The 27932-nt window shown below is 41.9% G+C and overlaps 1 protein-coding gene across 1 annotated transcript; it reads right to left on the bottom strand.

Moving 5' to 3' along the window:
- Positions 1–244: 244 nt before the first annotated feature.
- On the bottom strand, positions 245–27932 carry LOC101803547 (patched domain-containing protein 4). Its single transcript, XM_072036523.1, has 2 exons — positions 27308–27932; positions 245–918 (listed from the first exon to the last, which is right to left on the bottom strand). Exons 1-2 carry the CDS (start codon positions 27731–27733, stop codon positions 418–420), a joined length of 927 nt encoding a protein of 308 aa, XP_071892624.1. The 5' UTR covers positions 27734–27932; the 3' UTR covers positions 245–417.

The raw sequence follows: 27932 nt of genomic DNA, 5'->3' as shown, positions 1-27932 counted from the left end.
CCCCTCAGACAGAGCTGGAAGAGAAGCCCTCCTTAGGAAGGCCGCTAAAATCTTTCCTTCTACGTTGTCCTCCTTTTTTAACTCACTCTTTTGGCTGGCCTCCCATCCAAGTCAGGTCAACACATATCCATTTTCTGTGCTGAGCTGACTAGTTTTCAATAACAATTTCTCCTTTGTTTTGTAACAGAAATCAATAAAACTGCCCCCCTCTCATATTGGCCAAGATTCCAGCAACGTCATTCACTCTTTATTGTTGCTACTGCTTTGTTTTGTTTTCCTTTTCCTTTTTTTTTTGGCAAGGCACAGATCAATTTAACAAGATGAAAACAACTTAGACTTTCACTCAAGGTAAAATCTGCACTTTATAACCCAGGATGTAATTTACAATCCTGTCATTAAGCTCTGTTAATCCTATTATTATGAAGATAAATAATTACCCATAGCGAAGAAAGGGATTCCCAACAGAGTAGAATTATATTTTCCATCAGTAATGAAAAATATCCCTGCCGCAGTGACACTGGAAATACAGATAGTGAGTACTCCCAAGAGTCCCAGGAAAGGTTTGCTACGCAGGCAGTCCTTCATGGAGCTCGAGAGGGTAGCAGTCAGGAGGATCAGCATCAGGCTCACCAAAATCTTGCCCCTGGCCAAGAGACTGGTCTGGTGGAAGTCCTTCCAGAGGCTGAAGGACGCTAGTGAGTAGAGCTGCAGATCTTGGTGATCCAGCTGCATCTTGTGCATCAGTTTACAGAATTCACTCTCCCACTTCTCCCCAATGAGGTCCTGGGTGACAGAGCCATACGTTTGGAGGTAGTAAGTGATTTGGATGGCTCTGGCTGATTTGACTCTCTGGTCCTTGCTGTTGGGCACTTCCATGACCCCTCCGAGCTGGTGGCCAATAAAACTGCTCCTTCCATCCTGGGAGGGAAAGTAAAAAGATGAGCATGTGGTTATCCTGTGTAAGATGTGTCACAGCGATACTGATTGAATCTGCGCTTCTTTCACAGACAGGCTGAGAGCTTGACTCAAAGGCCACTGCAGTCAATAGGAGTCGTGACGTTCACTTCAGTGGGCTTTGGGTCACATCCCTGGTCCATGCCACACTTCTCTCTGTTCCTTATTCATTATAGACTTATTTGCAATTCTGTGTCGCAGCTCAGGGACTGCCCAGATACTGCAGTCCCAAATGTTCAGGGACAGAAATGTTGCATGCAAGCTCCTCATGCCAGGGGAGAAGAGCCCTTTTCCACATTTTAACTTGACAGACAACAACAAAATTCCAATTACTGAAGTATGAAAAGTTGGAAGCTGGAAGATTTGCAATTTTCTAACACTCAGAAAATGGTTTTAAAGAGTTGGAAATGTATAGAAAAATGGGGTTCTGGGTCCTAAGTACAAAGAGTAGCTTAATGTAGATAGATCTGCAAAGTTTAATAGCTACTCGTGTTCTAGAACAATATAAATAAAATCAGACTCTTTCAATTGCTTATTTGAGATTTCATGGATTTGATGGAACAGAAATAAGAATATACCTTAGCCCTTGATTCAGCTACGATTATATATGTATATTTCACGAACATAAACCTTACCTGGTATCTCTTATTTCAGTATATGCTAGAACATAGAGAGTCCACAAAAACAAGTGAAGGAGACACCAGGTACACTCTTCCCCTGTCTCCCCTTTCCCCCCCATCCCCTCCCTTTTTTTCTTTCTTATTTTTAGTAGAGTTATCTGCTCACAATTAGATGGTTGTTGTTGGTTGTTTGCTTTCTTTTTTTTTTTTTGTCTTTTTGTTTTTGTTTTTTTTTTAAAAATATTTTTATTTATTTATATTTTTTTAGGAACAATTAATAAAACTTTTAAGCCACAGGTTATGCTAGTTCTCTAGAATAACTGTGATCTGCCCCTTTCACATCAGGGTGAGCTTGTGTGGATTTAGAAGATCAAACCCCTGTTGCAAAATAAGGAAGAAGACTCAGTAGATTGGATAAAAATGCCCTAGCACAAGTAATCTCTTTGAAAAAAATAACTCTAAAATGAGGGATTAAATGTCTGCAGAACACCAAATAACAACATTTCACTTTTTTTTTTTTTTTCTGTAAATGGGATTAAAAGTTCTCAGATTTCTTTCCTTTTGTATTTAATGAAAACATAAAATTCTCAAGCCATTTAATATATAAAACATCTTGCAGCAGTGAGGTCACATGAGATAATACTCTTTGCCTAGATGTGCTATAGGAACAAGCTGACTGACAGCTTAAATCTGGGAGATGCTCTGCCCTACACACACATGGAGCCATCATCTGAAAAAAAAGCCAGAAGCATTTGGGAAGGTGTTTTTATCATCTATTATGCCAAACATTAACTATTTCTAGAAATACCTGTGCTGCACTAAGGTTGCTACCTGAATTTGCCAGACCTGTGCAGGAGGTTACTCCTGATGTTCCTCATGATTCCCATCCTAAGGAAATATGAATGAAGCAAGATACCAGGCTTTATGAAACATAGATGTCTTCTGGGACATCTGCTCATACAACTAATAAATATCAGAAATTGAGAGATAGTGCTGAAAATATTTTATATACTCACCTTGTCTTGTCTCTTGGTATGCAAAGGAGGCAATCCTCCCACTGAGAAATTTCTCACTACGCTTGCTTTCATGGCAAGAGCTCATACTGTTTCTAGCATTTGCCCAGGGAATGTGACAAAGTGCTTTTCAGAAGTTCATTTTTTCCCTATTCCCAGTTGTTATTTCCCATTGAAATAATGGCTTCTGGCGAAGTATCCTGGCACTAGCTGACACAAAAGGTGATTTGCAGTCTAATGCCAGCTTCTGAAATCACCTGAAGACTCATTACAAATGTCATATAAGCAGAAGGAGCTAGCACAGAGGGGCAGCGGGTGCTGTTTGGACTCCAAAAATCTTTCTCCCTGGCATTTCATGCTAGAAACCCATTTTGATTCAGTATTTCTACTATTTCTATTTTTATTTTTTTTTTTTTAAGAAGGGTCATATCTAACACTCATACACTCACAAAAGGAATGTTTCCAAGCTGATAATTAAATCTTGAGCAATGCAGTCCCTGCTCACATCAGATGCAACTCTGCAGTTAAAAATCCCCTTTGGCACCGCTTTGAAATTTTGCGAAGAAATGTCATATTTCCTCAGCATATATGCAGTATTGACATTCAAACATTTTCAGTCACTGCAGGATACTTAGCAGCACAGCTCCCATTTCAGACAATGGACTGTAATTCAGATTTCATTGATTCACTATGCAGCATGCACCACAAGGTTACGGGAAACTTTGCGATGACCATCTGCCTTCCCCTCTGTGAAAAGTGCACTGAACGATGGCAACATTTCAAAAGAGGCAGCAGAGCAGGCACAAATAAATCATGTTCTGCCGTATCTCCCATGAAACGGAAGATAACGGCTATTTGTTACACTGATGTACAATAGAGCACCCAGCTCGTATGTCAGCAAAATAGAGAGAGAGCTTTCAGAGGGAATCAAGGAAATCACAGATGGTGAATTTCTTTGAGGTCGTTTTGTTCGTCCCCTTCCTACCAAAGACTTTCTAGCTATGCAGGTGTTTTGCCTTTGATGTTTTTATAGCATGTAAATATAAATCTGCCACTATGGCATTTGGGAAAATGGGGAACTGTTATAATACAGCTCAAATGCTCCAAGAGAGAGAAAGGTCCTAGGCAGGGCTAACACATCAATGGTTACAACCTCAGCCAGAAAGAAAGGTGTGAAAAATTATTGCCATTCATCCCATTTTATGGATGTAGACTGAAGTGTAGAAAAACAGAGACCAAGGATAGCCACCTTAACCTTTAGCATTTCCTAGTGGCTTCCAATCCAGGGACCTAACTAGCCCTCCGTGACTTGTAAGCACTTCAGGAGAGTTATTCAGCAGCCCAAGTTCTTAGTTGTCCTCCGGGACCACTTTGAAGGAGACATGAATTGCTAAGCTTGTGGACTGAGCCTAAGGCTTGGGAAAAAAAATGAGGTCAAAGTGACTTCTATAGATGAGGCCTGAAGACCAAAGGGCTATTGAACAGGATCTCTAATTTGGCCTAGTTCCTCAATGGAAAAACAAATTAAAAAAAATATACATATCCCTTTTTTCATTATTTGGCACTTTCTTCATGGTATATGTTGATATGATGCTGGTTTTAAAATTTCATAATAATAGTTTTTTGTTTCAGACTACAGGTTCCTTCTGTGATTTACCTGCAGATGTTGCTCCTCTCTGATCTTGTACAAAGGAAAGCAGACACCCAAAATAGAGTATTAACAATACTTATTCGTTGTACAGCCTTTAACACCCATGTTTCTCCAAGGCACACAAGATGATAACTTTCTTTTTCCTGAATTTCAGATTCCCAGACTGTAACTTTGTGTTTTCTTTCTCTTTCTTTCTCTCTCTTTCTCTTTCTTTCTTTTTCCTTTCTTCTTTCTTTTTTTCTTTCTTACTGTCTAGCCTAATCAAAGCTTCATGGTCTCTGTTCTACTAGGGCACAAAAAGGCCCATTGTCCATTCTGATGGCAGACAATTCTTTTCAGAACTGATCATGTTTAAAAATAGTATGAAATATAAATGACTTGTTGGGTAATGTGATATTTGATTTTTAACAGAGGCCAAGTAAAAAATCTTTGCTTCAGTGGAGACTGTTGTATTGTTTTTTGCTCACTTCTCTCTTTTCCTAGATACCCCAAAGCCATCCAACAGAACATCACAGGCTGAAACCAGCTGCTACTACTGAGCTAAACATCTTTTACTGGTGCTAATGTAGTCATAGATCCTCTGTGCATTTAGCCCAAAGAGATACCTGAAATGCTCCCCTACTATTAAATTACACTGGGACCTTTATCCCCAACTTGCTGTTTTTGCACCCTACTGCTTGCTATACCACTCCCATTCTAAGCGTCTTTGCAGGGTCTTTGTCATCCAATTTCTCTTTATTTTTATTTTTATTTTTATTTAACTGATAGCTCTTATCAACTGGAGTGATATAAAATTATCAATCTACATTATAGTGGACATGGTATTAAGGGACATGGTTTATAGGTGGACTCGGTTGTGTTGGGTTGATGGTTGGACTTGATGATCTTAAAGGCCTTTTTCAACAAAAACGGTTCCATGTTTCTATAGCAATGCACATACAATGCATGAACTCCTAGTTAAACTCTGTTTTATCTTAAAAGCTAAAAAATGTTCAGCAGAGGGTAACCAGGGATGTCTGTTGAAATATATTCTGTGATAAACATCTTAATGAGATCAATGCAGCTGTTTCTTGCCTTGATAAGGACATCCCTATTCTACCAAATGCAGGTCATAGATAGTATTACACTAAAATCCACATAAATTAGGATGAATTTTGTTGCTTTAGTTCACAAAAGGTTTTCAGGGTAGAAACAAAACAAAACAAACAACAACAACAAAAAAGCGTACTTCCTTATTACCTTAACATTAGTTAAGGTTTAACATATTGGGTTGCTCTTGCCTCCTTCTAGACTTAATGTAAACCTTTGGAGGGAGTTCTCCCTCACCAGATATATTTCTCTGTCTCTGCCCCTAATATATCCATGAAGATTTTACACCAGTTGATCCCAATTGCAAAGCGACCAATTACCAATCATTCCTGAAGCATCCCTTTGAAACAGTCACGTGTAACGCCGATCTATGTCAGTAGAGCAGTTTACCTGCCCTCATTGCTGTGTTGGTGCTCTTGCACACACACCAGTCTGCTTGCTGCGCTTGTCCCTGTATGCTTCAGGAAAATCTACAACTCTTCTGAACTGCTCAGCTATGGGTAAACAGTTCAGAACAAGTGATCCCCAAGGGCAACACATTCAAGGTAAATTTGCACCTCAGCTGACTGGGAACAGGAATGCAGCAATAGCCATGTTTGCTCAACAAAAAATGAAATGTATGAAAATGGTCATAAGAAGCTGTCTAGGAAATAGTACCCTAGGTCTCTGCTGCAATAAAGAACAATTAAGTTATTTCCAGCTATTTGGCAATGGTGATGTTCAGTTCACCAGCTACTCAACTAAACAAATTTTATAAGCATCGGGAAGAGGCAGGCACATCCAGAGGATGATCTGCCCCATCATAAGGTATGAGCTGAGAACAGACTTGCCCAATGCAGGTTTCTCTCCGTTTACAGCACAGCCACAAGAGTACTTGGACTTGATCCTAAATTTTATCAGGTTAAGAAGTCAGGAGAGATTAACCCACACCCAGCGAAGGATGGAAGAACAAAGCTAGAAGAACTGGCTAGCTGCCAGTGTTGACATCCCTGGCTTTTGTTAACCCCTTCACTGGCATGTCCCACAGGTTAATAAACATACAGAGCTTGAACACCCTACTAGGGATATTAAGGACATCTAGAGTGATTTTTAAGTGCAGGACAAGGGTACCCAGAACTCCCAAAAGACAACCAGAAATGTCTGCATTTCTTTCTGATGAGTGTGGGTTTGTGATCCTTTCTCTTACTGTTTTGGGTTTTCTAGTTTTCATTCAGATAATTTGAAAAGAGACAAAAACAGGAGAAAAATATTTCAAGAGATTTATATATCCTAGGATTAATAACAGAGAATGCAAATCATTCCTAGCCCAGATCCACTTCTTCCAAGTAAATCAAATTGTGGAGGAATTCATAAGGGTGGAATAGCAAAGTGTGATTCTATCAGAGATCTCTTCTCTGCAGAAGAGATTCAATATTCCAGGTGCTAGACATACAGCATTTCTGAGTTGTCTTCCCCACTTTGTTCCTCTGGTATCACCACTGGGTTTTTAAACTAGTCAGCTCTGTCAAGTGAAACCTTTTGAAAGGGGGAGGCTGGAGGAAAACCTGAAAAGGGTGTCCCTTCTCTTTCTGCTTCCCATGTACATACATGTACATCCATGTACGTATAAGATAAGTAATCTCAGTGACCAACTCACTCTGCACCAAACCTTCCCTCCTAGGCTGTTTCTCACCTTCATGTGCTTTTCAAGTCCATGTATTCTTTGTCCTATCTTCAAGCTCTTCCTTGCTAAACTGACTCGTTCACTATCAAGGTCAAACTCTTGCTTTGTCCATCTCAGAGCCCAGACCAGTTCCTCTGGGAAAAGAGGGATGGATTTATTGCTCAGCTCAATCCTGGAGCAGCTTTGCCACTGCTTGGCCTAACCTGCACACAGTGGCATCCTTGAAGCTGCTGGGTAGTACCCATGTTGGCTGAGACTACACCCCCCCCCCGGTGTGTGGAAGGGAATTGCTGGAGGATAGGGGTTACAGGCAGCACAGAAAGGACTGCAAACACTGAGAAGTAATTCTGGGGCACAGCTGATCTATCTGCCCTTTAATACTCTCTCCACCAGCAGCAGGATTTCAGGCACAGCAGTGAAATAGCTTTGTACTGATGGTGCAGGCAGCGGGAGGTGGGTGCACCCCAGCCCTGTGGGGTGGATATAAGATGGATAAAGGGCACAGCTGGCTTTGGGTGCCCAAGCTGGAGACTGGTGACATGGTTTACTCGACAGGAGAGGAAGAGCCCTGCAGTGGCTGGCTCAGCACAACTGGCTGTCAGTGACACTGGTTTGCCTTCCCCAGGGAAGTCGTGTCGGCAGGACCTCTCAAATTGTGCCTAAGCCTGGGTGTGTAAATCTAGCAAGTCAGTCTTAAAATACTGCCGTCTTCTTGTTTCCAGCAGGCACAGAGCCACAGCTCCCTCCCCACTGCTCTATTGTCCTCTGAGCTTGTGCTCTGTCCTGTCCAGAACATGGAAAGCCTTGAAAACAGTCACCTTGAGCTCAGCACTCTGCTTTTCACAGCTTTTTCCTGTGAGTGGAGCTTCCGTGTTAGCACAGAGTCAGGCTGCATCCCAGTACCCCAGCTCCTAAATACCCCAAGATGAAGGATGACAGCAAAAATAATCAACGCAGACCAGTAGTTGGCCCAGCCCACCCATGAATGGATTCATGTTAGAGGGATGGCTATGGGCAGTCTGACAGAATGGGGAGTGTGCATTGTAGGGTACATAGAAAGAAAGTGGGCAAAGGTACTAAAGAAGTAGATTTTGTAGCAAATGCAAAATAAAAGTGGGGCTATGGAGCAGGGTTTCTTAAAGAGCCTGATAAAAGGGAGCTGGGATGGAAAAAATACAATGTGAGAGGTAATGAAGGCAGCAGTTGTATCCTGTGAGCAGCTGAGCAGCCTAACCATGCTGTGCCACTAGCAGCTGTTCAGTGCAGCCCTGCCTGAGAGCAGCACTGTGGGCTGTCACCTCCCTGCATCTCCTCGATCTTTCCCACCTCCCCGGGCTGCTAAGCAGAGAGCAGAGTGCTTCCAGACAGCTTCAGCTACCCTAAGCTCAACACCACAGAAGAAAAAGTTTCAAGTATTTCCACCCCCAAAATTATAGAATCATAAAATATCCTTTGTTGGAAGGGAATCACAAGGGTCACAGAGTCCAACTCCTGGCTCTGCACAGCACCACCCAAAATCAGATCCTGTGTCTGAAAACGTTGTCCAAATCTTTCTTGGCAGTTACCCTGGAGAGCCTGTCCCAGTGCCTGACCACCCTCTGGGTGCAGAACCTTTCCCTAACACCCAGCCTGACCCTCCCCTGTCCCAGCTCCATGCTGTTCCCCCAGGTTGTGCTTCACACCATGCCTGCTCCCAAGCAATGGGAGTTTGCAAGCTCTGTGCAGCTGTACCATGCCACTCTAGACTTACGTGTGGACCTGTGAGGGGTGTTTCAAGCCCCATCTCCATTTCTGGGGGTCTCACCACTGTTCTGGAACAAGTCGATATGCAAAGGGTGTGCAGTGTGGGAGAGGGATGAGGTGGCATGAATAACTCCAGCACTGTCTCTGGTCTGGAAAGCAGCCGGGACTGTGACTGCAGATGAGTGTTTTACCTTTACTGTGCACAGGAGCCATGGCCTGATTACTGGAAATTTTTGAGCAGGGACATATTCCCCCACCTGCCCTATTTTCAGCCCAGATTGATAGCAGTGGGATGGAGGGCAACAAACCAGGAACTTCATATTAAGGTGCAGCGATTTGCCCCCAGACTGTTTTTCTGCCCCAGGATCCCCATGTTTCCTCACATCAACAAGCTGGACAGAGTTCATATTTTTCATATTTTCAAATCCTGCTTTTTGACTGACTTACAAAATGAGACGCCACATGGCTTTAGGAGTACTGCATTGGATGGTACAGTTGTGGCCCTCCGGCTGTGCAATCTGGGACCACTTCTATGCCTCTGGCAGGTGCTAAGCCATGAATTCAGCTATTCTGGTCCAATTTGAAGAGTTGAGCTTTTCTCCCTTGTCTTGTGCACAGCTATTGTTCATCCCCAAGGATTTTCTTTGTGCCAAGGAGAAAAGTAGGAATGAATTTCTAAGGAGGGAGCACTGGCTCAAGGGAGATGTGCAAAACAGAAGTGTTTAGTTATAGACCATTAACCCATCACGCTTACATATGCAGGCATGTCAAGGAAGAACACATTTGCCAACTTTCATATTTGGCAAGCTCTCGAAATCTAGAGCATGGATATTTTATATTAAAGAACAGTTCATATTAACTCCTATTTCATATACAGCTCAAACTCGATGCTAAAAATGTTCAAATGAAGGCAAGAAAATTATAGTTATCATAAATATATATATATATATATATATTTTTTTTTTTTTGGTGCAGACCAATGGTCCATGTAGTCCAGTTTTCATGTCTAAGGCATGACACACCACCAAGATAGTTGGTTCCATAATACAGCTAGAAAATGCTTTGGGGGGTTCCATAGGTCTTGTGGGCCTTCCTGCTCTTTAACAAAAGAAAGACTGAAATGAGCTGCTGGAAAGAGGGAGAAAGAACACACCTGTCCAATTTTTAACAAAGAAATCTTTCTCCCAGATGCAGGGATTTGAATGAAATTGGCAGAAAAGTATAAGCAAGGTTAATGAATTAAAGCTGTGTTGCCCCAGTGACATCCAAGAGCATTTTATTATTTCAAGAATGCCATGGCTTTCTTCACATGGGTGTAAATAGGATAATATTCCACCAGATTATTTTTTTTCTATTGGATTAATCTTAAAGCTTCCCTGATGCCTATGCAGTTATAGGTAAAACAAGAACTTAATTTCTAAAGTAAAAAAAATAAAAATAAATGACAGTAGAAAACACCAAAAATAAATAAAACCTCCGTTTCTGCCTTCTTTCTGTCTTTTTATATCAACAAAAGCAAAAAGGAACAAAACAGTAAAACTTTACCATGCACTCACATAGCCAAGCTGAAGAGTTCCTGAGGGGACAAAAATTGTCCCTAAAATGGGTCACAGGTTTTTGCTGACAGGTTCATAAATCCTCTGGCTTTGTGTGCATCCCACTGTGTACCTCTTTTAATTGTTTTCTCTACATTGTTTTGTCCAACACACACAAGAAGTAGGAAGAGAACCTGACAAGAAGCAAAAGGAATTGGACTTGCCTTTGTTTTATTACTTCATATGATAGAAATGTTAAATAATAAACAGCAGAGAATAAGAAATGAGGAGTATAGCAGATCCACAGGAGTCAGTTAATCTCTTACAATCTGAAGTTTCAATAATGACACAGAAAAGAGTGCTCTTCTTTTTTTTTTTTTTTTAATTATGTTTTATGTTGGCAAACATCTCTTTAATTTTCTCTTGTCTCTGCTCTTCCCAGTTTCTCTGGGGACCAGCAGCCAAAGTACTGAAAGGCTGCGATAATGTTTTATCAAAGGCAAGGAATAAAGAAACGCTGGAAATCACAGAGCCAAGCGTGATGTGGCAAGATTTTGGGGCTAGGGTGGTTTTGAGGTTAACTTCCAGCTAAGCAGTTTGCAGGCTTAGTTAAGCCCAGGCTTTGAATGCAGGGTGCTGCTTGTTCTCACCCCAGGTCTTGCTCAGAAGAACTCCATTCATGCAGCACTCCATGAGGTATAACAAGGTACTGTAGAAAGCAGCTACACTTAAGAACACTTTATGCTTCTTGCTGAAAATTTCTTATTTCTTATGAGAGAATTATTAATTTTTTTTTCCCCTCTCTCTTAAAAAATAAATAAATCTCAAACTTGGCATTGTGAAGCCATTTCTCTACTCTAAAGCACCCCCCTCCTCCTCTCCAGCGCACACTGTTTTTTAATGAGCTTGGCCATTTGGTAGATGGAGAGAGCCAAAAAAATGTCAAGTTTCAGATGTTTTTGAGTTTTTTCATTTCCTAAAGTTGGTCCTGAGTCTAGAAGGGGATAGTGGAAATGAAGCATTTAAGTACACCGGTATTCATACACTAAAATATAACTTTTTGTGTGATGCTGGATCTGCATAAGAGATAGCTGACTTGGATTCAAAACATTCAAGGAGATTTTTCACTCCCACACATGAATATAAGCAGGTAGTTTTCTATTTGCAAAATATGTCTTGAGATCACCCTGTAAAGCATAACCTTATTGATTTTTGTTCATAGTTGCCCATAAACTTTAAGGTGGTATTTGGTGATCATTTAACATGTATTCTTTAATTCTTATTCCAATCTAACAAATAAATAAATAAATAAGCAAAAAGTTTATAAAAGTTCATCTTATCATCTCCACTTTGGGCTTCTCATTGCCTCCCATCACTGCAAAGGTCTACCACGGGAAGACTGCTGACATTACAGGCCCCACATTTATTTATTTTTTCAACCATACCCTGTGGGAGACGGTACTTATGCTGTCTCAAACAGCACAGAGCACATTTGCAATGATAAACAAGTGTTAAACAACAGTATGCAACAACCTGAACATTTTGCATCAGCCCGAAACCTTCATCTAGAGATTGCAGGAGTTGGTAACAATTGCCGTTATCAAGCTCCACATGCTGGGAGCAATTCATTTTGATGTAGCATTAGCGCTGCTGAGACCAGAGAGGAACCACAAGAGGTACAGAGAATGCTGAGATCATTTCAGACTGTAGTCTCTGGTCATCATGAGGTTCTAGCATGGCCCGAGACCCTGCTGTGCAAGGTCCTGTACAAACACACAACTAGAGAAGCTGCCCATGCTCCAAAGTTGCTGGAGTGTCTCTAGTTGCTGTATTTCATGGAATAACCTGGTGATGCTGCCAAAAGAAGCATCCCTTCCCTCTCCTTCTTGAGCCTGCACCTCATCCCCGTCAAGCTCAGGAGCAGCAATTTTTGTGGAATGAGGTAAACTGAACTGGAAAACTAATCCAGGTTTATGCAAAACACAATGAGAAGGTAAAGAAAAAAGTCATAAAAAATAATTCCCTCCTTGCTGCCAGCTGGCTCAGGGTTTCTCTAATTCTTGAGCTCAAGGCTTGTAGTTCAGTGGCGGTGTCAGCTCTGCAACACCTGAATAATTTCATCCTCAAGGTGGCTGTATTTCACGGCTGAGTATTTGTCCTTTCGTGTGAGTACACAGCTGCTATTAACTTCAAGCAGAGTTTCTGATTTGGATGTGTCTCTTCAACCAGAACAAGACTCAAAACATGAAAAGTCAAAATTTATTCTCTGAAACCCTGACTCACGCTGCCTAACAGAGCCTGCCTGTTTAGAAATGCCTGGACCACCTGGCTGCCTGCTGAGGTGAATGAGAAAAATGGGGCTCCTCCAGAGGCTGATTTTGGTCTTAGATATTTCTTTGATCTTAGGGTCTCATTCTTGGGAGTATTAATCCTCTTAAAACCAATAATTTCTGAAATCCCGATTTAAATACCTGTATTAAATGCTTAAAGTTGAGTTATACATGTTCCTAGATTTATATGTTAATGTAGTTCCATTGTTAAGAGTGACTTTAAGATACCAAGTAGGAAGAATATTCAGCTACAGTATATAAATATACACTTATAATAATGTATATTTGTTGTATATAATAATAGTAATAATACCTTTATAGCCTTTATATCTAGGATATTTCCTTGCGAGACATCAAAAGTTTTTCCTCACATAGACATTTTAAAGTTACTTTAATTTAATATATGTTAAAAATAAAATTAAAAAAAAAAAAAAAGTATTTTCAATATCTCCTGGAGTGCAAAGTGATTTTGTAATTCATATTAGAATAATCTATTTGGAAATATTTTGAGTGTAGGAGAAAAGGTAGTGACTGGCCTTTAATTTAAAAGAAAAACGCTGCAGATGATGGGGTTTTGTGGTAATCTAGACACCTTTGGATTTTAAAGAAATAAATATTTAGGGAAAAATCTGATAAAATAAGCCAAAGAGTAAACACATGGCAAAGTATTGCCAGAGGATAGAATCTCAATATTTGTCTTCTGAACACACTACAAAATCTCTGTCTCACTTATGCAATAAACTGCTAGTACCTGGAAATCTACTTTAGAGGAGGATGGCATTTAATTCTGGATCCTCCAGTGAAAGCTAAATCCTTATTCAGATTAATATATTTTAGATCCTTTGCAACTGTCCTATAATAATTTCCATAAAAGTCTTCCAAAACCTTGACAGAGATTTGGTGTGAAACTAAGCTGCAATGAGCTTGGGAAGGAACCTCAAATTTCCCCATGAAAAGATGCTGGGAAATTTCCTCTCAAGTCAATGCAAATATAGATTATTCCTTTGGTCATTCAGAAACACTTTACCTGACATAAGTCTTTGCTGTAATGGTCTCCAGATTTAGTATATTCCCATGCTTATGGAAATTTGATGTGATTTTTCTTTTCTTTTTCCAAATGAATGTGTAGTGGAATTCAGCTGCCTAATTTTAAACAACTGAAAGGTAAATGCATAATCAAAGCATTTTTTCTCATCTGTGATGTCTCCAAAGAGCAAGTTCATTTCCTCCTGATGTAGATGTTTAGAAAAAGAGAAATGAATTGCTTCTGAAGGTTTGCCATTCCCTTCTCTGGCTACTCACTGGGCCCTGTTTAGATTAGACTGTGAACATAAAAGGGCTCAAATAGAAGAAATGTATCCCATCTTGGGCATTTAGGATAAGTTTTCCTACAGTGACTCCCGCTATGGGTGGTAGGGCAGGATCTGACTCTCCAGACCTGACCAAGTACCACTCACTGTAGCAAGTGTCCTGCTGTTGTGGGCATTTGTGAAGAGAAAGAGAAGTGGCCCGACTCCAAAATCCATTACACAAACATCACCAATGTATTCCTGAAGACTTGTGCAGCTTTTGGTCTGCAAATGCACTCAGCTGGGACCAAAATACAGCAGAACGGATCCAGCTGAATATTTTTAAGTGTCCTGCTCAATAGGGCTTTTACACTGTCTGCTTCAAGAATTTTTCTCTGGCACAACCAGAACCTCATTAGTGAATGACAAAATTCAACAGGGACAACATGGAGCCAATTTGTGACATCATGTTTATGAGGGTTTTTCAATTTAAAGTACTGGGGTATTTAGCACAAAATGGCAAAACCACTACAAGCCCAGTACATTAAAAATCCACAGTCAGCACAAAAAAATCAGAAGAAAACTGATTTTATTCTAGAAAGTTAAAAAAAGGACAAAGACAAAAGGAAAATCTATCAAGGCTTCCATGATTATTACAGGCCTGTCAGTCTCACGTCAGTGCCTGGTAAAATCATGGAGAAGATGGTTCTCAAACGTATTGAGGCGCACCTGGGGGACAATGCAGTCATTGGTCCCAGCCAGCATGGGTTTGTGAAGGGTAGGTCCTGCCTAACTAACCTGATTTCCTTTTATGATAAGATCACCCGTATGGTGGACCAAGGGAAACCAGCTGATGTGATTTTTTTGGACTTCAGCAAGGCTTTTGACACGGTTTCCCATAGGATCCTACTGGACAAAATGTCCACCATACAGCTAAATAAAAACATCATATGATGGGTGAGCAATTGGCTAACGGGCAGGGGGTTATGGTGAATGGCGCTGCGTCAGGCTGGCGGGCGGTCACCAGTGGGGTCCCTCAAGGCTCCATTTTAGGGCCGGTACTTTTCAATATTTTTATAAACGATCTGGATGTAGGAATAGAAGGTATTTTGAGCAAGTTTGCCGATGACACCAAACTTGGAGGAGTTGTGGACTCGAATGAGGGTGGAAAGGCCTTGCAGAGGGATCTGGATAGGTTGGAGAGCTGGGCGATCGCCAACCGCATGAAGTTCAATAAGAGCAAGTGCCGGGTCCTGCACCTGGGACGGGGAAACCCTGGCTGCACGTACAGACTGGGCGATGAGACGCTGGAGAGCAGCCTAGAAGAGAGGGATCTGGGGGTCGTGGTAGACAGCAAGTTGAATATGAGCCGGCAGTGTGCCCTGGCAGCCAGGAGGGCCAACCGTGTCCTGGGGTGCATCAAGCACGGCATCGCTAGTAGGTCGAGGGAGGTGATTGTCCCGCTCTACTCTGCGCTGGTGCGGCCTCACCTCGAGTACTGTGTGCAGTTCTGGGCACCACAGTATAAAAAGGACATGAAACTGTTGGAGAGTGTCCAGAGGAGGGCTACGAAGATGGTGAAAGGCCTGGAGGGGAAGACGTACGAGGAACGGCTGAGGGCACTGGGCCTGTTCAGCCTGGAGAAGAGGAGGCTGAGGGGAGACCTCATCGCAGTCTACAACTTCCTCGTAAGGAGGTGTCGAGAGGCAGGAGACCTTTTCTCCATTAACACCAGCGACAGGACCCGCGGGAACGGGGTTAAGCTGAGGCAGGGGAAGTTTAGGCTTGACATAAGGAGGGGGTTCTTCACAGAGAGAGTGGTTGCACACTGGAACAGGCTCCCCAGGGAAGTGGTCACTGCACCGAGCCTGTCTGAATTTAAGAAGAGATTGGACTGTGCACTTAGTCACATGGTCTGAACTTTTGGGTAGACCTGTGCGGTGTCAAGAGTTGGACTTGATGATCCTTAAGGGTCCCTTCCAACTCAGGATATTCTATGATTCTATGATTCTATGATTTAACACATCAGTTACAACATCTGAAGCACTGTTCAAATTCAGTGTATGGAGTGATATTTGTCCTGCAGAACTTGGTCTCTAATAAGATGAAGGATGAAGGACAGCACTAAGCAGTGAAATATCCATACTTGCCAAGCAGTGTCAGAGTCAGAATTAAAACCAAATGCTCTTTCCATGGGGGCTATAAAATCCTGACTTTCACATCAACTTTGTCTTTGACCTTGGTCATACCATTTAAGCACTGTATCTTCAATACAACATTTGCAATACTCAGCTAATAGGAATCTGTTTTGAGGGGCAAACCCAGATTGGCCTGTGGGGACCAGAATGCAACCAAAACTCTGCAGAAACTTGTTTTATTTTCTGCTCAGGTTCCTAACTGTTGTGTCTGTGTAAATTCTCTGACTCAGCTGGTGCTGACAACTCCTCCTTGTTTAATACTATCCGTGAATTCCATTTCTGCACAGTTCAATTCCACTTTCTGATAATTAATAGAGATGTTAGACGAGACCAGACCTAATGCAAATTCTCAAGATACCGTGAAAGATACCTTCCATAAACTTGTTACATTATCATTTATCATGATTCTTTATTTACAGTCTTTCAGCCAGTTTCCAACCCACATAACTGATTTAGTTTTTCTATTAGGATTTCCCTTACTAGCCAGAAAATGGGTTAGACTGACCTTATAAACCTTTTACATCTTTGACCTCTTAATGTTACACAGAAGCATGAGATTGCCCATAAAACTCCAACACCTCTTTGACTGAATTTCTCCAGCTGCACCATAGCACTCTGATGGAAAAATCAATGTGATGAGGAAGATCTGAGTTGCAGCAGAATATGAATTCTTGAAGATGTGGTCCTGCACCAAAATCACCATCCCACTGTGAAAAAGCATTCCTTTATATAACAGCTGTCCTTCCTGCCCTGTTTTCTGCTTGAAGAGGCTATAAGAAAGACCCAGTTCAAACTGGTCCGGTGCTTTAAGGATGTGCTTGATTCTTTGAGTTTCATCTTGGGCTATTCTCTGTCTTGGTTACTTTTTACTTAGCTGCTTTAAAGAAAGTGGGGGAAAAAAAAATCCGTTTTCTGCTTTTATTTTTTCCCTGTCATTTTTGCTACTTCAAAGATTAGTTGTGTTTTCCAACAAAAAAGTATCGGAATCATTCCAAAGGGATCTTTGTACACATCTGTTAAGTAGTGACAAATTACCTGTTTTAACTATCTTTTTGAGATGAATATTCTGATGAAAAGATCATTGAACATGTGCTATTACAGCATTTGGCATTTATATAACACATTTTCCCTTCAAGGATGCACTCCTTTTCCTCCCACCTCTGAAATCTTACACTAGAACCAAGAAAATGGCAAAAGTTGCATTAATAAAAGCTTGATTCTGTTAGGAGGTAAATATATATATATATATATTCTTTAAAATTAATTTATTCTAAAAATAAAAATAAAAATAAAAAAATATAAAAATAAAAATAAAAATAAAAATAAAAATAATAAAAATAAAATAAAAATAAAAATCAAGCAAAACTTCAGAAGGGCTGGGAGCTGTTAAGCTTGTCAAGCTTGTGAATTTATTTTTGAGTATATACCTAAAGCCTAATAATACTTTTGCTAATCTTGAAGCCTGGGGAAAGAATTCTTTGGAGAGACATCTGAAAATATTCAGCAATGCTCATGTTTCTTTGCCTGTGCCTCAACTTCCTATGCAATTTACAATGATAATTGTGTGTACATCAACAGGGTGACTAGCAGGTTTTACTTGCAGATAGAAAATAAGTTATGGAGAGGACAATTAATGTTTGTTAATGAAGAAACATCATTGGTAGAGCATATAATACCAGACTTTCCAACTGCTCCTGAAGAAAAGAAGTGTGTTTGCCATTTGGATCCAGAACAGTTTGTGGTGAGGTCTCTTCTGGGGGTAGTCTTGCACTTCTCTGAGTAGAACAAGAGTCAAGAAAGTGAGCAAAGTGAGTGTGGATTTTAAGGAGAAAAAGAATATTTTCATGTTGCATCTGCTCATCTTTGAAATTGTTAATGCATTTAGTTCATGAATCAAGATCTATTCTAAGAATCTATCCTGGAAAATGTCTAGGAAAAAGGCGATTTGTATTTAAGTCTCAGGCCATGTCAAACAGATTGCATTGCATAATGAAGTACTGTTAACAGCATCTTTCTTCTTAACGAACTACATAATGCTTTATGAACTAAACCCTTTTGGAGATCTGGGGGTGAGGATCACTTGTCCCATTAATACAGTGCCTTGGTCTCCAATGAAATATGGTGTTCACAAGAGCCAGGGCATCCTGATGGGGGCAAACTCATGTCCCTCGCGACTGGGTTGTGTCCCCTGCCATGCAGCAAACCTGTTAGGCAGAGTTTGAAGACCTCTTTTCTCTGCACTATTTAAAAAGGAGCAATCTCCACTTCCCCAGAGTTTGAAATTTGACATGAAAAAGTTCTGAGAGTTATTCCAGTTCAAAATGTGGAAAAACACTTCATTTTTAATCTGTAGAATAATATGAGAACAAATTATCTTTCAATAATTTTAAAATAACACTTTGAAAGAACTATTGAAATGTGAAAAATATAAATATTTAACTGGGGGCATGTCCAAGTGAAATTATTGGACCCTGCCCTTCACTTTTCTCCCCCCAAGACAAAAACTAAGGGCAAAGTAGGCATTATTTCACAGAAGCTTTTATTTTCAGGAGTACTGTAACTACTCAGAGAAAAGGATTCAGCTGAAATGTTATGGGCCTGCCCTATAAGCATCACAGATAATGTGTGATTTAGCACAGAAGTAGCAGAAGTCTGTGGTCACTTCTGAATTATAGTACCCTTTACGTAGCTGTTCGCACACATGCAAAACCACACCACATATATGGAAAGAATGACACTTCCCCACCAGAATGACAGCACTTGTGTAACAGTGCTGGGAACAGCTGCACAAGGTGCAAGAAAAGTGAGACCCTCTCTTACACATGTGGGAAAATTTTTAGGTGCCCTCTGAACCAGTGCTATAGGTGATCACTATATTCCCAGTATATTGTGGAAGGATATAGATTAATCATTCAGGCTTTCCTGTGGTGATATTCAGTGGCATCTCCTACGTCTCCCACCAGATGCACAAGGAAATTAATTGAGGTGGACTGATTTATTAGGTGTTTAATCTTTAAACCCAAATTGCTTACTTTAGGTAGGTGGGCTTCATTGTACTTTAATCCTCTGGGAGGTGGCATTGCCTTCAAAGGCATGGGACAGGCAGGCAAAACAGTCCTTTGCCTTCTCAGATGCTCTCAGAGCAGACAAGCAATCTGGTTTTGGGCCTGGTGCAATAGGTATTTTTAAAGAAAAAATATCCTGGGAGATGCCAGAACATCTGCCTTCATAAGAATTGAAGAAACTTTACACACCTATGACTTTTTCCATCTTAATTGTAGCCTATTACCAGAGTAAAACCTTTCTGCACTAAAAACCAAGTAGTGATGTGCCAGTCCCACAATCTGCCATCCCATGTCATCTCCCTGGCTGCAGAATGCACTGGAAGAGGGAACATTTGGGGCCAGAAATGCAAAACTAAGGAGAAAGGCTGACCTCATGGCTGTGAGAGGGCTGACCAATGTCTCACAGAGCCACTGCTGGACCTGCAGAGCTGGCCTTGCCTGAGCAGGGTCAAGGAGAATAAAATCACCAGCAAAATCTCTGTGCCATACCAGAGTTGCCTACTGACAAATTATTCCGTTTGTCCTTGAGCTGGTTCCACAGTAATTCCGTATAGCTAGAAATCTTCCTGCTGCCACCAGATCACACTTACTAGTGTCATCAAAGACCACCTCCAAGCATTTCACCCTAATCTCCTGCTCCCCAGTAGCCTGACCAGTGTAAAAGTGAGACTAAAACATGTGCGCTGCATGTGAGCATCCCTGCAGTACAGCAGAGCACTTCCATTGCTCTCTCCCTTTGCAGGATGCCTCACAGCCCCTCTATCAGGCAGTTCCTTTACTATCTATTCTCCACATGAGCCTCCTGCACCTTGGTAGGTATGAAATCAGAGATCAGGACTAAAACAGTAAGCAACAGAGGTATAAAGACTTTATCGCTTGTACTTTCTGTCTTCCTTTCTCTTTACCATCACACACAGTACTTGCTTTCCTAAGTTGTAGACTTTGTTTCACAGGTATTTAAAGCTGCTTATCAGCTCAAGTCTCAGCCACACACAGCATGCCTTGCTGGTTGCACCAGAAGTGTGCAATGGATGTGGGGTCTGCAAAATTAAAAGCTTTCATAGAAATGTATGATCATGGTTTTAAACACTTACTTCATTCCTCTCAGAAAACCTGTCAACGTTTTTTTCACCTTACTTCTGTAATGATAACTGTGCAGACCTCTGCATAGGGCTCTTTTATCTCCTAATATCTGATGAGGTTTAATATAGTTTTTGTTTTAGATTAGTATTTTCAAAATATTCAGCACAACCTTACCCACATAATTTTTAATTTACTAAGAATGACATGTATGCAGCATGTATACACACGTATACATATAGCATGTTAAATATAAGAACTTCTTTGGATGTCTTGTCCTTAAGAGTGTTCCTCCAACTTTTAAGGGTCTCCTCCTCTCCTCTCCTCTCCTCTCCTCTCCTCTCCTCTCCTCTCCTCTCCTCTCCTCTCCTCTCCTCTCCTCTCCTCTCCTCTCCTCTCCTCTCCTCTCCTCTCCTCTCCTCTCCTCTCCTCTCCTCTCCTCTCCTCTCCTCTCCTCTCCTCTCCTCTCCTCTCCTCTCCTCTCCTCTCCTCTCCTCTCCTCTCCTCTCCTCTCCTCTCCTCTCCTCTCTCTGAACATATTTTGGAAAGAAAGACATTGGGAATGGCTGAGTTTAGAAGATGCTATGTCAGCATAAAAACACCGTTTGAGGATGTCTAGAGAAAATGAGGCATTTTTAGTGTCCAGTACGTTACAGGATGAAGCTATGAGTTTAACTCTGAATATTTAACAAATAAATATATATATATGATTATATATATATACATTTTTTTTTCTCTCCACAGAAGAACAGCTATTGTAGAAAGACACCGAAGTGTTACTGGACTTTTCACCTTTGGCTACTGGTTGACATTCAGCCCAGATCCAAAGTGGCGACCGGTTGTTACTGACCACAGGGACTTGGAATTGCATCTTCCTTTTCTCTCAACCCAAACAACCTTCCAATTGCTCCTTTATTATTATTCACATCACGGCAAGGTCTCCAAATGGCCTGGCATTGCATAAAAGGCTGTCCCTCCCCGCAAGTGCTGACAAAACTAAAGAGCGGAATAGCTGGGAAGGAAAGGCATAAAGCAGCTGACCAGGGTCATCCGTGAGGTCAAGGGCAAAGCCAAAATTAAAACCAGCATCTGCCATGTTAGAGGAGACCATGTCCTCTCTCTGACACCAGACAGCTCTGACTCTGTGGTACTATACCCTGCCTGCAGTACAGTATGTCTCACAGCTGCCTGATTCTTAGACTTTGCCTCTTTACACATCTGCATTGTATGTAGCATGCTTGAAAAGTAATAATAAGGTTCAGACAACATAAAATTAGCTCCTGTGAGTAATCCCTAGTTAGCAGGACTAAGTGAGTTTAAAAGCTCTTGTCAGTGGTCAGTGGTCAGACCTCTGAGTATGAGTTATCCACACAAGCTTTGCACTGCTGAATCCCGGAGCAGTTGGAGAATATTTTCTTTGCATTCATCGTCATGGCCATTAAACTCAACTGTTAGAGGGGAAGGAATGAGACCCCAACACAAGGAACCCACTGTCCACAGCCCTGCTAGGGTGAAGGTGGAATTTACCCCAGAGACCAATGAGGAAATTTATGGCTGTGATGTGTTACCCTGAAGAATGGCAGTGCAAAAAGAGCACTGTAAAATTTAACATTGCTTTGAGAGATTTCTGCTCTGTTCCTGCACTTTTATTTTTATTTTATTTTTATTTTATTTTTATTTATTTATTTTTTTAACTTTAGGACAGCTTGTCCTGGTACAGATTAATTCTGTTACTTGTCCCTGGCCCAGGCAGGGCTGATGGTCTGACCTTCATTTTAGACAAGAGCCCAGTCCAGCAGAGCTATGGAAGAGAACTTTCTTAATGTATTGAGTACATGAAGGAGTGGAAAAATTTCCTAAACATGCAAGAAATGCTTCATTTCTTGCCCACACTGAGGAAGCAGGCTGTCTGACCACAAGAGCTGCAGGGACATCTTGTGTCAAGGGCACAGCTAAATCCACTGCAGACACCAGCTCCACCAGCCCCTCCAGCAAGGTGGGTCTGAAGCCCTGCCTAGTTCTGCTGGAGAGTACAGAAATGCATCTGGAAGACCAACAGAGTCATTTTATTTTTGTTTTGTTTTGAAATAAGTTTCCTAGCCTGTGAGCAAGAAGAAGCCACTTGCTTTCAAACATATTATGCCTTGCTTTCATGCTACTGAGCAGCTGCTCCAAGCTCAGCCTGCCCAATCGTGTCTTGATCCGAGAGGCTGAGATGAAAACTATCTGCTGCTTCCAGACTTCCTCCTCTGATCCTCTCCCTGCTCACATTTTATTGTTTTGATTTGACTTAGCAGCTTTTGCCAGCCAAAAAGCACTTCACAGGATCCTGAGCCACAGGCTTGGCTTGGGGCGGGTGGGACCATGAATGGGTACAGAACTGCACTGCTGCCAAGGAAGCATCTGGAGAACACTTGTCCTTGCTGTCAGAGTGATCTCATGCCTGAAACAACTTTGCAGAAGCAATAATAAGTTTGTGGCTACTGCTGATATGCTGATGCCTGCTCTTGTGTGGATGGGCTCTGGTCTTATATCCCCTCTGTCCCATGACACTCTGCCAGGGCTATCTAAGGAGAGATTAATCTTAGAGCAGCAAAAACTCCACAAATGCAAATGGAGCAAGACTCATTAAGAACTACAGCTGCTAGAGTGAGAAAAAAAGAGAGAATCTGGCCAGTAACAAATCTGCAATTACAGGTTTCAAGATGTTAAGTGAATGCAAGTAACTTTTCTACTTGAGCAATAAAGGATTCAATACCCTGTTGATGTGCTTATCACAATTGTGGAAATAGAGATGTCTGTTTTATTGGCTGCTGTTTAGTGTAGTGTTCATAAATGACTGATACCTAAATAATTGAAGGCAGTATTACGAAAACCAATCTGCTCTCAAAGGCTCCTTCTAACCAGCAGTTGTATTTGTTCTGATCTCAGAGAAATAAGTTCCAAGTTACTATCTTTTCTCAGACAATAAACATGAAAAGAAACAGTAAAAGTGAAATACTTGGAAAAAATGCTTCCATGTACGTATTTTTTTCCAGGTTAGAACTGTGTTTTGAAATAATTTTCATTCTTTGCAGTGTTGGTTTTAAATTATTGTCCCCTGCTAAAGACAGCAAATTTGCTGGGGTTGCTGACAAATCAGGGTTAAACACAGTTTCCTTCCTCATATATGACAGTACACAAGAAGCAATCCCCATGTAATCGATAAACCTGTCCATACTAATAAATAAAATGTGCCTCAGACGATACTGCCATGTGGCAGGGGCAACACATACCCAAGCAGATACACACTATTATCCTCAGAACAGAGTAGATATGGATACTGAAAATGGACCCTCACTCCTACTATCTCCCAGGACATTCCCTGGCACTGTCTGGGATGATTACCAGACAAACATCATACCTGCGAATACACTTGTGAGTAAACGGTTTATGAGGGTCAGTGCTCAGTGTAGATTTGCCAGGTTTAGGTGATAAGAGCACAAGCCAGACCCCAAGCACAGGAACACCTGGGATGGGGAAAGCACGAGCGATCTTGCCCCACAACATATCTCAGAAGTCTCCATCCAGGCTTCATACATCCAGCTATGGTTTCCTGCTTGCCACGGTCTATCTGCATGACCTTGGGCAAGGCATTTTTCTGGCTGGGCTGCAGACTGCAGCATCGTGTAGCAATGGCTGTAACGGTGCTGGCCGGAGTCCCCAAAGCAACGGGAGCTGGGATTTCCATACAGCTTTGTTCACCTGGCCTCTTGGAAGAGTAAACCTGTCTACATTGACCCCTGCTTTGCCAGAGTGGGTTTTAAACCTACCTTAGGCTTTTGAAACCGTGCTGCAATCTGCACTGTGGATATTAATTGCCATCTTTCTGCTCCTCCTCTATCAAACAGAAAGACCAGGACATCCCTCCTAATGGAGGGGCAGGGAAGATAGATGTATTCAAGGCTATTAAGCCCTTCCAATACTTCAGCAAGTAATGAATGATCATTACCCTACAAAGACAGATTTTCTCAGGAAAAGCCAAGCAGTTTCATTACACTTTGCCCCAAACCAGCTGTTTCAAAACCAGAACAGTTTGCTGAAATCTGGCGTACAGGGAAGGAAAAGAGTACAAGAGATTTTTCAGGTCCCAGACAGAGCAGGAGAGGGGCTGGAACACCTCAAGATTGTACTGCAGTTCCTAAACAAGCCCGGGTCGATGCTTGCCCCCTGTCAGATGCAGATTAACCACACAGATGGGATATCTTCATGGTTTGTAAACCCACAGGATTGTTCTTAGAAGAATTTTATTCAATCTGAGGTTGTTCTTAAAAGAACAATACAGCAAAATTTACTGGTATTAACCAAAAAGTGAGGAAACCCTAGAAGATCCTGGTGGGTCCTTACGGCTTGCAGGGAAGTTTAGCTGAGATAGCTCCCAAGGACGTGGATTGGTCAGTGTGATGAACCAGGTAAGGTCAGGAAGATTTGACTCTCTGGTTTGTATTTTCATTAGATCTGGCCACAACCACACTTTCATGTTGTGATTCAAGTAAAAAGAAATTAGAAATCTCATAGCTACAGCTACAGTGGTTGTTCCCTTTGCTGGACATACAGACACTGATCTAACTCAGTGGGTGTAGCATCCAAGGTGGTCCTGGTTAAACACACCCATAAAACCCTGGAGCAAGTGACACAGGCCTAGGTCTCCACAGCCTTTTCTCAGAGGTGCAGAGACAGGGGAGGCAGTAAATAAATCCAGGAGCCTGGATTAAACTGGGATTTTCAAGCCATGGCTTGAAGGAGAGCAAGAAATGATTCCCCACAACTTCCTAACTCTGTAGCTTCGTAGGTGGGGCACTGAGATGACAGAATGGGAGCACCTGGATAATTAATCTGTGCAAAGCAATAATTTATCCCCAGCAGCTGGAGTCAAGGTGAATCTCTGAGGACACGGGATAGTTAAAGGCCAGCCCAGATTCAGGGCTGACCATAGTACCACAAACAAGTCCCTCCTGTACCAGAGAAGGAAAAACCTGTGTCAAAGTGTGTCTCTTTCCCAGCAGCATCAGGGACTCTGCCTTTCTGCAGACACGGGTTGTATTTTTAAGTTTTTCTCTAAAGTGTACCCACAGGTTTTGGTGGTTTACCTTCCTTTACTGAGAGGTGGGTAGGAAGATCCCAGCTTTCTTCCACTCTAAAGCTAGACACTTAAGGACATCTACTCCTTACACAACAACTAGTAGGAGGATTGGAGGTGCCATGCTTTGGGAAAACATTTGCCTGTGTGAATTACCTACCAATCACTCTTATTCCATGAAATCTCTAATTCATGCCACTTTTTTTTTTTTTTTAAATTTGTTTTTATCTATAAAAAAGGACAAGCTGTAGGCACACTCTTGGTAAAAAACACATCGCAAGTGATCCCATCCCAGTTGTGGCAGGCTCAGTTAGGGTTTCTCTACATGAGGAAATTAATCTGGATTAAGAGTAGAATGACTATTTCTGTGCGAGGCTGGGTGATAGCAATATTAATCCAGATTATCCATGTCTCCATCAAATTAGCTTTATCTCAACTTTAAAAATAAATTAAAAAAAAAAAAAAAGAAAGAAGACACTTTTATTCTGTAATAGAACTGTCTTCATAACGAACTAAATGACAAAAATTATTCGGGGTATTTAATCTAGAGTAACTCAGTGTTTCTAGCACTCCTTGCACTCAGGACTTTCTGACAGCAGCAAGGACACCTTTCCATTTCCACATGCTCAAACAGCTACAACTCTGCACAAAGCAATTACTGTAACATATCCAGCAGTGGGACCAAATCCCACGTGTCCCAACCAGCCCTTTTACTGAAGGAAAAAGACCAATAAAATCAATCTATATTTCTGGTTTAGTTTTTGGGGCAGGGACTTAACTTTTTGTTTGTTTGTTTTGTTTTTTCTTTTTCTTTTTTTTTTTTCCTAGTAAACAAACAGTAAGAAACAAATGATAACTTCAGGACGTGGCTGGTATTTGCAAGAGCACTATCTCCCCTATCCTTGTGAGGCTACGGAAAGGACCATGTCTTCTTCCCTATGTCCTGAGCATGAGTATCTAGCATCTTAAGGATTTTGTTAAACTCTGTTAAGCAAATCCTGCAATGGTTGGGGAAGCATATGCTGTAATTTGCAGAAACTTCTTCCACCATCCATCTGCAAACTTTACACCTTATTTGCTCATAGCAGGTTAGTGAGCCTGATTGCTCCCTTTGAGAAGGAAAGAGGTGCTTGTGTGCCAGGGGAATATTCCTGAGATAGCTGTGCTGAATTATTTATTATTTTAGGACTGAAAGACTGAAACTTCTTTCACCTTTTACCTCATTTCGCCTCTGCTGGAAGCCTCTAGCTGATGGGATCTGTCCCAAAACTCCAGCCCATCCATCAGCACCAGATCAAATTATTTTCACACAGAGAGCAAAAATTCCACCTCCCTTCCCCTTCTTTGCATGCAGGTAAAGAAACAGAAAAAGGCAGGACACCTTTTTTTTTTTTTTTCTGGCCATATTAAAGATAAATTACCCTGCTTCACAGTGAGGCTGTAATAAGTGACAGTGAACCCCCTCTAAGCCCCCCACCCCCAAGTTCGCGACCTCCTGTCCCTTTTCCCGATGCATTAACCCCTCAAGGCATTGCAAGGTCTCCCGGTCCCGAGGCTGTTCTTCACTCCCTGCTGCTCCTGGTTCCTTAGCGTACCGTGTCCCCCTCCCTCCCTCCTCGTACAGAACAATAGCAAGGCACCAGTTTCAGCTGCTTCCCGAGGAAAGCCCAGATCACACATATTTAGAGAGAAAGAGATAGATATGATTATATTTCTCCTGCTGTTTAGGACAAGAAATGAAGTGCTGCCTCTTTAATTGGCAAAAGCATGCAGTAAGAGCATACCTTTAATTTAGTGTTGGGATAGCTCACTTGCACCCTGGCTGTTGTCTTATTGGAGAGGGCAGCCTGCCTCAGATCCTCTAGTACTGAAATAATATCATCCAGCACGCATTTCTTATCCTGATTTCTCAATACACACAGATGGGAAAAAGTATAATTATAGCCTTTGTAGTTCACCTTCATTTCCAGCACGGCTCGGTGGATCTGCAGGATCACATCAGCCTGATGCAAAATATTGCCTCCGGGTTTGGAGAGGAGAATCACCCTGCCATACCTCCCCGGGGTGTGCAAGTCCGAATACAGCTGGCTTTTGGATTGATCGAGGGAGAAAAGGCTGCTGGCTAAGCTCCTCTCGATCTTGGCCAGGCTGTGGCTGGGGGCTACCAGGCTCTCCAGGTCAGTGTCAGGCTGGAAGCGGTTGAGCAGGCTGAAGCCGAAGATGATGGTCAGGACTGCGGGCACAGTGAGGAAAAACACCGGATGCCTGCTCACGAATAAGCCCAGCTTGTAGAAAAACGACTGGAGCCCTCTGTGTATCACCTGCCGCAGCATCCTCCACCAGATCCAGCCTGCAGATGCTCCTGGCCGTCTTAGAAAGCACATGTGACATGTGTAGCTCCTTACCCCTTCCTGTCAGTTTCCCTTTCTCTCTCCCTCTCTCGCTCTACTACTCCTTTAAAAGACTGCAGCAAGTTGCAGCAAGACAGCCAAATATTGATCAATGGGGTGTGTGTGTGTGTGTGGTGTGTGTGTGTCGGGGTGGAAGGGACCGGGCAGAGAAAGGAGGAGGGGGGGTCCTTGC

The sequence above is a fragment of the Anas platyrhynchos genome, chromosome 3 (genome assembly GCF_047663525.1).
Source record: "Anas platyrhynchos isolate ZD024472 breed Pekin duck chromosome 3, IASCAAS_PekinDuck_T2T, whole genome shotgun sequence".
NCBI lineage: Eukaryota > Metazoa > Chordata > Aves > Anseriformes > Anatidae > Anas > Anas platyrhynchos.
This window is presented reverse-complemented; position numbering and strand designations above follow the sequence as displayed.